The sequence below is a fragment of the Benincasa hispida genome, chromosome 7 (assembly GCF_027475165.1).
Source record: "Benincasa hispida cultivar pf3 chromosome 7, pf3_genome.v1.1, whole genome shotgun sequence".
Classification (NCBI taxonomy): Eukaryota; Viridiplantae; Streptophyta; class Magnoliopsida; order Cucurbitales; family Cucurbitaceae; genus Benincasa; species Benincasa hispida.
Window position 1 is genome coordinate 9,709,368 of NC_143484.1, and position 13,573 is coordinate 9,722,940.

Consider the following 13,573-nt stretch of genomic DNA (forward strand, 5'->3'; position numbering starts at 1 on the left):
GATGCAAAATACACAAAACGCTGCGATGACTGCACTCAATCGTTAGGATGCATGCGATGGTTTAATAGCAAACAGTGTTTATTCCTAAGCTCTTATCTCTTGTATTATGTGTTCTAATCTGACTCTCCCAAGCCTAGATTCTGACCTGAACTTCCTAAACCTAGATCTTGTCCTTAGACTACCCTCCCGAGTATCCCTAATGGACGAATGAAGCTTATATACTACAAGACAATCGCAGGAACTTGGATGACACAAGGTTGTTACTATCCCTAATGAACAACGCATACATTGCTTAATGCGTCCAACCACTTACCCTCCCGGGCAGTTGATTGTTGCTGACTTTACTCATAGACAAGCAATGCATTAGCCCATAGACAGGTGCTCCAGCAGCTTCACACTAAGCAAATAAGATTACTCACACAATCGCGTAACGCACACCTCCCTGTGGGTTGCTACATGCTTCATATTCCTAATCCACATGACTAAGTATACAATACCCAAGCAATCTCACTAAGTGTTGCAATGAAAGTAAAGATGCTAAGCAAAGAAGATGGAGATGGAGTCGAAGGAATAGAGAAATGCATTGAAAACAGATTGTATTAATTCCTTAATTCAAAATGTCATACAATACAATATAGGAAAAGAAAGGAAAAAGAAATGACCGGCTGGAAGCAAAACTTTGCTTTCAGCGGATGTGCGTCAAGGCTACCGGTGGTGCCATGGATGGGTGGAGGAGCTGACTCTCTCGAGATCTAGCTCCGGTCGAAGGCTCCAGTCTTCACTCGGAATGAATGAAGGAGGTGAAGAACTCTCAAGCGTCTTCTCACGCATTTTGTTTGGATCGCAGGGAAAGTCCCCGATTCACAAGTATCCTCCCCCGGATAACTTGAATTTCAGCTCATCGGTTTCTATTTATAGAGCTTGGATCGCCGACAACATTAATTGGATTGCTCTAAGTCTGACGTTCGGCGCGTTAGTCCTTTTCTGAACCTCTACCACCAACGGCGTGGTAGGTGAAATGTCAACATCATCTTTTGGATTTTCTCGAGGTAGATGTGTTGATGCGTTCATTCCACCTACCTTGCGTTGATCCCATTAATTTGCATTGTCGCGTGGCCGCAATCATTCAATGGCTGCATTCGCTGAATACCGCAACTCTACATGATGACCGCAATCGCTTGACGAGCGCAACTCCCATGCGATGGATGCATACGGCTGATTACCGCAACATCCATGCATTGATCGATGTGTTTGCCTTTGCGATGGAGTGTTTCTCCACATACGGTCGTCTATGCGATGGTCCGGTTTCCGCGTTTGCGTTCATTTCCTGCATTAGCTACAAAAATAGAACATTAAACGTATAATTGATGCAAAGTTACGGGTTAGCTGAGATTCATCATGCTGATCGGCGTAAAATCTTTTTCTCGTGAATTCCTAACATGATTATCACATATTCTGCCTAATAACCTTCATAATTCTAAATAAAAGGACTAAGATGACATGCATTTCTGCATGTCATCAAATATCCAATAAGGTTCCATAAATGAACTGATCCCTGCTGACATCAATAAAAAAATCATAGACACTCTTCCGCCACATCACCCAGATCCTCTCAACTCCCCTCCCACTATAACTACACACATACCTCCAAGCATCACCAAACCTACCCACCACCATATCAAAGTTCTCGCGATGAACCCTCGTCTCAAGCAAACAGCAAAAGGTAACATAGGAGGAAACCAAGAAATCTACCACCACCCTACACTTAACAGGTCATTCAATCCCCTAATATTCCAGAAACACCAAATCATGAATCTTGCAAGGAATCACACCTACCACCTCCTATTGGGTTTTGCCCAAACTTCTGAACATCCCCTCCACAGCTGACAACAGAGCGGGATCTGCCTGCACTAAAGTTAGTGCCAACGAGTCTCCCCCTCCCCCCCATCACACAAAACTTCAAACTGATTACGTTCGTCAAAGTGCTTTACAAAACCCGTAATTCCCGAGGACCCATAAACTACTCTGCTCCTCAAGGGCGCAGAAACCCGGTGACCCACTGGCACCCTTATACCCTATACCTCCTCTATCACACCGACATCGACTAACCATAGTAAACTCGTCATCACTCCCCGCACCTCTATTCCCAACCACTGGGCTAACTTCTCTCCCATCAATACCCAAATCCTGCCCTTTCCTTACACTCACACATCCCCCATTCTCCCCTAGACACCCCTTATTTACTGCCACAATACATAATTCTTGACTCTTTGCCACACCGCCTCTGTATGCCTAAAGGAACCACAACAAGCACACCTACGAGATTTCCACTCATACACTACTGGAATAATAAACTCCTGACCCCGCATTCTAACAGTGACTGAAGAGGAAAATAACGAATCACCATCCACCCTCCTGTTGCAATATCAAAAGAGATCGGTTTACCCACGACACTAGCTAGCATTGCTAAACCCCTATGCATCCACAACTCCAGAGGGACACGCTCCAGTTTAATCCAGATAGGAATAGAATCAAAAACAAAAGTTTCAGGAACAATACCTGAAGACCACTGTTGTAATAAGATGGATTTGCCACCCAAGTGCGATAGACCATTCTCCAGCACCCAATCCCGTGACTCGGCCTTTTAAAATTTAAATATAATCAACCCGTTTTCCAACAAGGTAATAGTTGGCATCTCTACGCGTCTCTAAATTCTCTGAATAAGGCGACAAATAACAGAATATGGGAGTTTGGCATCCACAAATTGACCAACCAAAGATTTCTCCCACAAACACACACCCACATCAATAATCTCCTCCCAAGGTTCAACAATAACTTTGTCATTTTCAACCAAAGAGGTAATAAACTCTAAATTTCCGCCCACGAACTTTCACCTTTCACACCGAAACTAGAACCAACTGAACCACACTGCTCCTCCAACTAGTCTGGCTTTCGACCAAACCCCCCAACTGAACTGGTTTTGAGGACCGGCTACTCCCTCCCACGAGAACCCCGCTTGTCCACCAAATAGTCCTCGCTTCCAATAAGCCCAGCCCGTGATACCTCCTCACGGCCTAACTTCTACCCCCTCGAGGCTTCCAACTCCGGCCTAGCACCACGTGACCCACCCACCAAAGCCCCCTCACCGTTTGAACCTGTCCCTAGCTCCTCATGCATCAATCCACTCCTTTCACCCAGCCTCATCCCATTCCCAACAGGCCTACTTACCTTAACTCCCTCAAGACCCGAGCCAACACCTCTCACAACCCGATTTCCTTCCGAGTACCCAACACCCTCAAGGCTCCCAGACATACCCCTCACATCCTGAACCCCAACACTCGAGCCCAACCTCCTCTGCCCAACCACTAGCCCAAAACCCTTCCCATTTGGTTCTATCCTCTCAACTCGATTACCTTCAGACTCCATAATCAACCCTTCAATCGTTGTCAGATCACCCACCATCAACACCCCCCCCCCCCTTTTGGCCACACTCACCGTACCTGACCCTTCACCCTCCTCAGAACAACCGACCGACATCCTAAAACCCTTTACCTCCAAAGAACGAGCACCCAATCCCGATTCAATCTCCGATCGAAGCAGCCGAAGGGGATGCCGAGCAACTCGACCTCCATTCTTCTCATTCAATCTTAAAGGTGACCGCTTACGCACCATCTAACCTCACCGTCTAACCTCATCATCCACAGATCTAAAGTACCCCTCACTGTCCTCACGGTCCTCACTGTCCACACACCGTCCTCACTGACCTCTACTAACAAAACTACACCGAGCAACACCGTCAGCTAACGAAGCCACTGTCCTCACCAACCGTCCTCTACTGCTATTAAACGAAACCCTCTGCTAACGAAACTTCCTCACCAACCGTCCTCTACTGCTACTGACCGTCGTCACCGACCATCCTCTGCTGCTGCAACTGTCCTCACCGACCGTCGGCTAACGACCGTAACCCTCCGCTGCACACTGTACGAATCCGCTGCTACTAATGAAACGAAGTCGGAAAAGAGAAACTTTTCAATACCATCGGATCGAAGTCGGAGGACGAAGCCGCTACTGAACGGAAGGAAGCCGGCGACAACTATCGATTAGGCAAAACCCGAAACAGCGACCCTCGAAAGAAGACGCAGCCTCGAGAACCACAACCCTAAAAGCCAAAATATATTCTTTAAACACATTAATTTGAAAATTTGTAATTATCGGAAGCATAGAACATGACATTTAATTAAAAAAGAAATGCATTTAATGATAAATTTGGCATTACACAATCATTTACATTTTGATAATAAATTTTAGGAAAATTTTCACATATATAAAAAATATCAAGCTATTTAAAAAAATAGTTAAAAAACACTTATAAACTTTTATCAGCGTCTATCAGTGATAGAAACTGATCGAAGTCTATCATTGATAGAGGCTGATAGAAATCTCTATTAGTGTCTATCAATCATAGAAATTAATATAAATCTAAAATGATTAAATTTTGTTATTTTATGTAAATAATTTTCTTTATTTTTCTATTTTTGAAAATCCACTTGAATTTTAATACACAATAATTTGAGGGTAATAGTAGGATAAATTTGCACCTGAATTTGGAGAATACTAAGGGCCCATTTAGATTTACTTGAGAAAGAAGTGTATTTAAAAAAATCATTTTTATTTACACACTTTTGATAAAAAAAAAATCAATTAAAATATACTTAAAAAACTATTTTGAGTGGTTACCAAACGCTCTATTTTCTTCCAAAATGACTTATTGTTTAAATTAAACACTTGAAAATATATTTCAAACACACACTAAATCTCATAATTTTGGTTGAAAGGTGACATATGTGAAATTTTGTAAACAAAAGATGCCCTATGTTATAATTTATATATATTATAATTGGAGAGGATTCCCAAAAAAACTCAAATATCTTTTTTAAAAAATCAATTTATGTGCCTAAACTGTAGGGGTTGTATCAATTTAACCTAAACTAATAATAATATCAATTTAAACTTAGACTTCTGTAAATATATTTCAATTTATACCCTTCATATTCTAGTTTGGAAAAATTGTGTGAATTTTATAATTGTATCACTTAAACTCTGAACTTTCATAAATGAATTAATTTAGACTTTTAGTTGAAATTTCTTTGAGGATTGTCTATGTATTTACTATAATCATCCATTTTGTAAAATCAATATTTGAAGAAGTCTACACACGTTTGAGAATCAATATTGTCATAATGAAATGTCTAAAATGCATTGATGATTTTAAATTGATTGACTTATGAAAACTAAGAAGTTTATTAACTCAAATCATAAGTTTTACACAATATCGATTGGAAAAAAAAATAGAGAACTGTTTAAGTAGATGTACTAATTAAAATTAATATAATTATTAATTTAGGATTTAAATGGTGAGAATCCAAATTCAGGGCTAACAAAATAGGTTGCTTTTTTTCACCAGTTTCCAAGTAGATTCAATTAAGGAATTAAAAGAAGATTTGAACATTCCTCTGTAGCTATAAATTCTGCGAAAGAACCGTAAAAAATAGTAAAATAATTTAGTAGTTCACCAAGGAAGGTGATTTCAAGGAAACATAGAATTCCCGTTAATAGATATTAAAAAAAATACAAGCATTTACAATTACAAGTTCATTTGAAAATGGTCATGCATTAAATTATAAGGAAAATCTGAAATAAAGATTAGATATTCCACTTGAAAATAATTATAATAGTCAAATTCAATAATTTGATCAAGACAGCTGAAGAGAACAGAATCCAACACAAAGAAGAGTGGAAATTTCATATCACTGTTTCCAAATTTGGTGTAGAAAAAATAGTGAGAAGAAAAAGTTTATGAAAAACTTACACTGAAAATAAGGCTAAAAAAGAGGTGTTGCTTATTACCAAATCTCAACTTCACAAAAAAGGGAAAAGAAAAGAGTAAATAATGAAAAAACAGAAATGACCAAAATGTACTTAAAAAAAAGGAGAAATGGGATAAGAATATCAATTATCTTATTTAACTTTCTACTGTTACACCATTCACTCTCAGCAACATACTTATACTTTGTTTCAACTGGAGAGCACAACTAAATGCCTCATGCATAACCAAGATCTCCCACTCAAATCAGGATTAAAATATAATTAAAACAGGAAAAATAATTAATGATTAAAAATAAAGGAGGGTTCTAATTAATACAAGAGGAATTAATTCCACTTTGCTGTTGGTCCAGAAGATTTTATCCATGGCAGCTCACATACATGCTCAATCTTGAACTGACCATACGCAAGTCCTCAGAAACAAAATGTTCACAGCAAGAGCATGTGTGATCTGCGCTTTCTTTCACAACTTGTGATTGCGACCGTGATCATGACATAACGCCGATCTTCTTGGCGAAGTCATCACCATCTTCGTCATCCATGTACTCTTCTTCAGGATCTATGTTTTCGCCTTCTTCATAATTGTATTCCCCATCATCGACTTGTTCATACTCGTATTCACCATCATCTCTTTGATCATCGCCTTCATACTCTTGGCCCTCTTCCACCAATGCTTCATCATAAGCTTCAATCCTGTGGTCCTCAGTCGAATGTGTGGGCTGAGAAGAATGGTGATGAGATACATCGATATTTTCCTCTTCTTGCACAAAACTTTCAGCTGGAGCAAACTTGATTCCATCGAGACTATTTGCTTCCTGCTTACCCGTTGATGATAAACCACTTTGCTTCAAGGGGGGAGTAGTGGAGCGTTCCATTGATCTTTCACTGCTTTCTCTTTCAACATTATTCATAGGAAGATCAACAACGGCTTTAACTTGTCTCTTCTTTTTAAGAATCTCACTGAGAGACTTCGGTCCTTCAAACGACAGTTCGCCTCCAGATTGTTCGTTATCAAAGCCTTTTCTTTTACCAAGGGTTTGTTGCTCCTTGCTAACCACGTGTTTGTCGCCTTTTAGCTCAGCCAGACTCTTTGGAGCAGCAAAGTCAGATGTTCCATCCATTCTATCCCTCCTAGAATTAAGGCCATTGTAAGTTCTACGGTCATTGTTATAATCTTCTTCTAGTCTGCCTTTCATTTCATCTCTATTGCTTCCCTGATGAGACAAGGACTGTGACCTTCCCGGTGACGATCTTCCCCAGGGCCTTCCCCGGTTCAAATCTCTTTCTGGGCGGAGATTACTATTTCTAACTGGAGATGGTATTCTTGGGAGCTTTATTCTACCTCGGAGACGATTACTCACAGTGCTTTCTTGAGAGGGGTGAGAATCTCTCCTAGCCAAGCGGTAGTTTCGTTCTTCAGGGCGACTAGCAGCATTTTCATTATTGATCACAGATCTCAAACCATTTCCCCTTCTCTGCTTGTTTAAACGGTGACGTAAATCCACATTCTGAACATGTTCTGGACTGTTAGATTTCCGGAAGAGCCTCCTTTCCATCTGAGCAGAACCCAAAGACAGCTTATCAGACGAGGTCCTACGTTGGTCCCAACCATACTGCCCCCCTTGCCTACTTTCATAGTCATAGTCTGTTACGTCATTATAAACATCACGATCAACATCACCCATTATCTTATAATCAGCAGAATGACTGATGTCATAATCATTCATAGAAATCATATTTCCTCCCTCATGACCTCTTGTTCTCCCATACTGTTCTTCACTGCCATAATAACCGGAGCCTCTCAGTTCATCGTCAACGAGAACATCAAAACCAGGAGACGACTCCTTCAAAAACTCATCAGCATCCTTACCATTCTGTAACCCATGATCATCAATTACATGACTCTGTTGCAGTCGATTGGCCCTACTTAGTGAACACTCATTTAAAGTTGGAAGAGAATTTGTAGCCTTGTACCTTGAACCACCATCAGCCACTTCAGCAGGTGGTCCGCTCTTCTCATTGATGTTTCCAATCTTTGACAGCACAGTTTCATCTTTCATTGCAGGCTTAACAGATGAACCACCGATTAATTTCGAAAAATTTGCTTGAGGAATCTTCTGCTCTTGACTGCTCCTTTGGGTACCACCAGAAACTTTCTTAACACTCGGTGGCTCACCAGCTTGGGCATTTGCTGCCATCTGAGGGATTTTGTTTGCTGGAACGGGCGAAGGCCCATGCAAGAATGCACACCGATCTCCTTTAAGACATAGACCCTTCTGGAAAAAAATGCAGGGGACTGCTTGTTTACTCGAGTTGACAGGAGCGGAGGGAATTGCTGAAGTTTGAGAAGGAATCTGGGAACTTGGAGTTGTTGAATGAGGAGTTCCTACCAAGCCATCAAGAGGCTAAAAGAGAACAGTAACAAGAGAGATAAAGAGGGAGAGATGGAAATCAGTCAACTGAAGCTTGAAAGGAAAAATGCATAACTACAACATAGATCTACTAAAGAACATAAACAGGTGCTACAAAGCAAAAGTATAAAACTTACTGGATGTCGGAATGAACATTTTGGATTCAAGCAGTTACCATTCAACCAGAACCAGCAATCCCTAGGATTGACCCGGGCATATTCACTATGGCGATATTCACATTCACTTCCCTGTTGGAAATTACAAAAAAAGTTATTACTGATGCAATTCAACATCAATAATTATATAAAATTGTATCCACAACATATTTTCAACATGCATTACATGAAACAAGCACATCCCTCACTGATGTTGCCATAATATAATGTAAATGTCAAATAACTCTCTTGATTCTTAGGACATGTAACCAAATAGGAACTCAAACCAATCAGTTAAATTTATATTGATTGACCATCTAAACGCAAATAAAATGTGAATTATTGATTTATTGTAACAGTCAACACATACTAAAAGAGTAAAAGGCCAACGAGTATAATAGGTAAAATCTAAAACATCATTGTTAGATTTTTGTTCATACTCATAGCCGTATGTAATCATATGACACAAATCAGATGTTTCCAGTCTAGGATTTACAAAAATGATACTTAAGGGAAAAAAGAGAGATAATCCAATGAGTTTCATAAAAGTATAGAAATATGTGTCTACAAGGGTTTTAAAAGCTGCTATGCACATCTAACCAAGAATTAAAAAAACAATTAACATCTTGTTCCAATACTAAATCTCAAGTATTAGGGACACACGGAAAACCTAGAGGAAATATTCTACAACAATCATACCATACATTTAAATGCCATGCATTCAATTATTATCATAAATGAGTACCAGCCAAAGATTTTCATACATTTACACACACGCACACGACTATCAATCAAGAACAAAACAGTTTTCCTTACCCAAGCCACACACTGCATAACTTGATCATAGAAGTATGAAATTGACAACAAAAATTCATGAGAAGCAAACAGATGAATTTCAGAAAATCCCAAGTGACTTGGGGAGGAACAAACATCAAATGCATTCAAAAAACAAAACCTCTAAATCCGAATTTTTCATTAAATCCTAGGATCTTAACGTACACAGATCTTATTCAATATAAGAAAATTCTGCAAAAGGAACAAAATGATTCGAAATTAAAAGGGCAAACGCAGCTCGAATCAAGCAAAATTATAGTAAAAATATAAAACCTTTTTACAAGTCAAAGGCGAAGCAAGAAAGTAAACACAGTCTGTATTCCTCTTAACAGCCTCCTCTTCTGCAGCAGATAGGGGTTGAGGCAAAGACTGCGGCGGCTGTTCAAGAACTTGCGGCCCACCTCCTACCATAGCGATCGAAAAAAAAAAAAAAAAAAAACCCAGAAGATCGCTTCGTTCACAGATCCAACAAAATCCCAATAATCCCGAAAATCCCAATAATCCCAGTAGCGATTCTGATCTCAAAACGACCAGAAAACAAAATTAGAACGAAAAGAGCCAACCGCGACGGCGATTGACAGAAAAACCAAGGTGGAGCTTGAAGGAAAGTGTTGTTAGCGAAGATTAAAAGATGGGGGAGTGTAAAAGAGTGATGTGAAGGAGAAATTCATGAGAAAGATGAAGATATGGAAAGAAGAAGAAGAAGAGAAGAGTGAGTATGAATGAGAGGATTTGGGGGAAAGGGTAAAATCCCTAATTGAGAAAGGAAAGGGCAAAGAGAATGGCTGAGATGCAATTTAAGGGGCTCTGTGTTTCTCTGCCGTTTTTATACGTTTTAAAATTAATTTCATATATAAAATAATTTCCTAACATAATTTTCTAAATATCTTCTACTTTAAATCAGTTTTAATTAATTCTCTCTCTTATCATTTGGTTTAAGTTTTTTTAGAGATATTTTTTCAAATAAAATGTTTGAAAAATATCAAAATCACAGAGGATTGAAACCATTTAGGGTAAGTTTGGTATAGGATAAAAGTAGAGAGTTGAGTTGAGTTGATTTGGTAATTATTATCTGGGAGTTAAATTGTCTGTGTTTGTTGGGTAGAGTTGGTAATTATTGTCTGTGTTTGTTGTGCTGAGTTGAGTTGAGTTGAGTTGAAGAATCTGATGCAGTTTTTTTGTGAATGAAATTAGTTCTATTTTTTTTTGTTTGTTTTTTATTTCATTCGTTTATTTTTTTAGTTTATGTTTTGCTATTGTTATTAATTTTCAAATATACACGTATTTTTTCAAATCATTTATGACATAAACTGGACAATCTCAATTTTTTTTCTCAATTTGTAGAACATAATAGATTGTTTTTCATATATTCTTTTCAAAAACTCTAATTCTCTTCAATCGGTAAAACATACCAACAAAATATATTTCATATTGTTGCTCAATTAATTGGTATATTGTATATTGTATGTATATATATTGAATGTTTGAATATATATTTCATATTGAATGTTTGTATGTATATATATCCAAAAAAATTCACAAAATATATGTTCTTTTCGATATTTATAATATAAGTTATATCTACAAACACAAAAAGTACATGTCTTCAAGTATGCAAAAGTTATCATTCTTTTCGATATGACAGTCCATTGTCCATTTGCTATTATCCAAAAGAACTATAAACAAAATGTAGGGGTGTGGTCAGTTTACATGTTTCTTCCTAGTAAACGGAGGCAGTACCTCTTCCGCGCGTGTTCTGGTACTGCAAGAAAGCAATATGTCTTCTGAATGTCTGGGACAACGAGGTTAATAAGGGTGACCTGATCATCCTCATCCAGGCAATCAATGTTGTATATGGCATTTACTACTTCCTTCCAATGCCCGAACTCCAGCTCATACTTTTCCTTTTACCACGATACAAGTCTACCCATGTGTGTGCCTGCATTTCAACAGTCGATCTCATGATGTCGATCATTTCAACTTGGAATGATGATCTCTTCCTCTTACTGCTTCGAGATCACTCGGCAGGTACACTCGCTCTACCTGTAGATTGCTCTGCTGGCTCTTCATCTATTTCATCTTGATTTAATGGTGATTCTGTTTGGCGAACCTCAGGGGTATGACAGTCCTGTGATCCAAGTCAAATCTCATCTTCAAACTCTCTGAATGCATTCGTCACCATCACGTATGGGTTCTCACTTGATTGTCCTACTGCTCTGTTTTTCCCAAATATGGTGGAGAGGTCATCGTAATGTGGGAATGGCTTGTTCCACATCCTCTTCGCATTGGGATGACTCTATATTGATACACATACACATTATTAATATTTATATTATAACACGTATCCGTACATTTTTTTTTTCTAGAATCTTACCCAAATCCAAAGATCGAAAATCTCCCTCTCGACCTGGACACATTTGAACTCCTCATTCCAGCCGAGTCCCGACTGACTCAACATCTCTGATACTGCGTTGTATTGTTTCTTCAGACTCCTCACCTTGCACTCAATGGTGTTATGATTCAGTGCGCACCCGGGCACTTTCTCATGCAGAATTTGCTCCAAGTGTTGTAGGTATCCTGGTCGAAACGTCCCATTATCGAACCTCCAACCGGTCTCCACCAAATACAATAGAGCTTCCACCAACTTAGCGTCCTCCACCTTCGACCATACGTGTTTAGACTTCTTACCATTACCTGCCATTATACTACATGCATATGTTTGTTGAATGAAAAGATGCTATAAATTAAACACATGCACAAACAAAGGATAAACTGTTGAAATTATATGTTTCAATTTAACTTGTTCACACAGAGTCTTGGCACAAAACATTTTCACGACATACTTGGAATGTTCCATAATTAAATTCCATTCAGTAGTAAAAGAAAAGTAAGCAATGAACATTCAATAATTAGGCTCTTTGCCATTGAGTAAACATTTCGACTGCTAAGTCATCCCTGAACTTGGTCCATTCCTCTGATGATTCAACAAATTCAATATGATCCTCATCAAGTCCAACTGATGCAGAATTCTCCTCATCGGGCACGTCAAGCATTGCACTGATTCCCATCTCCCTTGTGATCAAGTTGTGAATAAGGCAACATGCAGTTATTGTTCGGCATTGGACTTGTATTAGGTCGAATGATTTTCCCCTAAGAATAGCACACCGCCCCTTTAGCAACCCAAACACTCGCTCGATAACGTTCCTTGCTGAAGAATGTTTCATGTTGAAAAATTCTCTTGCAGTTGTCGGTGCATTTCATGCTCCACGCCAATCGGAGAGATGGTATCGTTCCCTTCTGTACGGTGCCAAGAATCCTTCAACGTTAGGGTATCCAGCATCACATAGGTAATAGTATCCTGTACACGTTTCGAAATGTCATGCACATGTGTTGTGGCAGGTACGTATGTTTAAATAACGTATACAGTTATTATAATACCCTTTGGAACCCTCAATCCATACGGTCGTGAAACCGCATCCCTAAGAACCCTTGAATCGGTTGCAGACCCTTCCCACCCTGGAAAAATAAAGACGAACTCCCCATTTTGATCACACACCACAAGAACGTTTGTGGCAATCTCTCCCTTTCTCGTCCTATATCGAGGTCGATCGACGAAACTAACATTCACTTTAATGTATGTGTCGTCTAACACACCTAGACAATTCTGTTTCTCTCAAGTGATCAGAATGAATTAAAAAAAAAATCTATCATTGCATGCATATTTATGACGTATTCATATAAAAAAACCAAGTACTTTTTGTACCTGAAACCACTTCCATCTTCCATTGGTGCATGTATTTGTGATCGGTTCTGGTTTTCTTAACAAAACAGTGTGAAATTGTAAGACTGCCCTAAGAACTGCATTGAAATATCTCGAAACTGTCTCACTAGACCTCGAAAAGTTTCTGCATACCACTCGATTCTTGACATCGTGTGCAAGAATGTGTAGGAATATCACAACCATCTCTTCGACGTCCATACATCTTGTTGGTTCCAAACAACCAGTCGACCGTAGCATATTACATAGAATCGTAAAGGTACGTCTATCCATTCAGGTGCTTTCACGACATGTCAAGTCACTCTCGTAAATTAGGCGAAAGAAGGTCAACTGCCTAATGCAGTGCCTAGCATATGTTGGTTGTCTCTCTATCCTTCGGTAGTTGTTCAATAACGTGGTTAGTGTTATGAACAACTGTATTTGAGAGTGCGAAATAATTCTCATGATTGAAAAGAGGTCTTCAACAGTATCCATATTTATAGGGAAAGGGATACACAAGTTGTTCCTGAAAG

The 13,573-nt window shown here is 39.0% G+C and overlaps 1 protein-coding gene and 1 long non-coding RNA gene across 2 annotated transcripts; both read right to left on the minus strand.

Annotated features, from left to right (window-relative positions):
* Window positions 1–571: 571 nt before the first annotated feature.
* On the minus strand, window positions 572–3,054 carry LOC150034903 (uncharacterized). Its single transcript, XR_016530934.1, has 2 exons — window positions 2,560–3,054; window positions 572–1,336 (listed from the first exon to the last, which is right to left on the minus strand). It is a non-coding gene; the product is annotated as an uncharacterized LOC150034903 (long non-coding RNA).
* A 2,942-nt stretch (window positions 3,055–5,996) lies between these two features.
* Window positions 5,997–10,110, minus strand: LOC120081494 (CCCH-type zinc finger family protein). Its single transcript, XM_039036435.2, has 3 exons — window positions 9,557–10,110; window positions 8,432–8,542; window positions 5,997–8,288 (listed from the first exon to the last, which is right to left on the minus strand). Exons 1-3 carry the CDS (start codon window positions 9,692–9,694, stop codon window positions 6,372–6,374), a joined length of 2,166 nt encoding a protein of 721 aa, XP_038892363.2. The 5' UTR covers window positions 9,695–10,110; the 3' UTR covers window positions 5,997–6,371.
* Window positions 10,111–13,573: the final 3,463 nt, after the last annotated feature.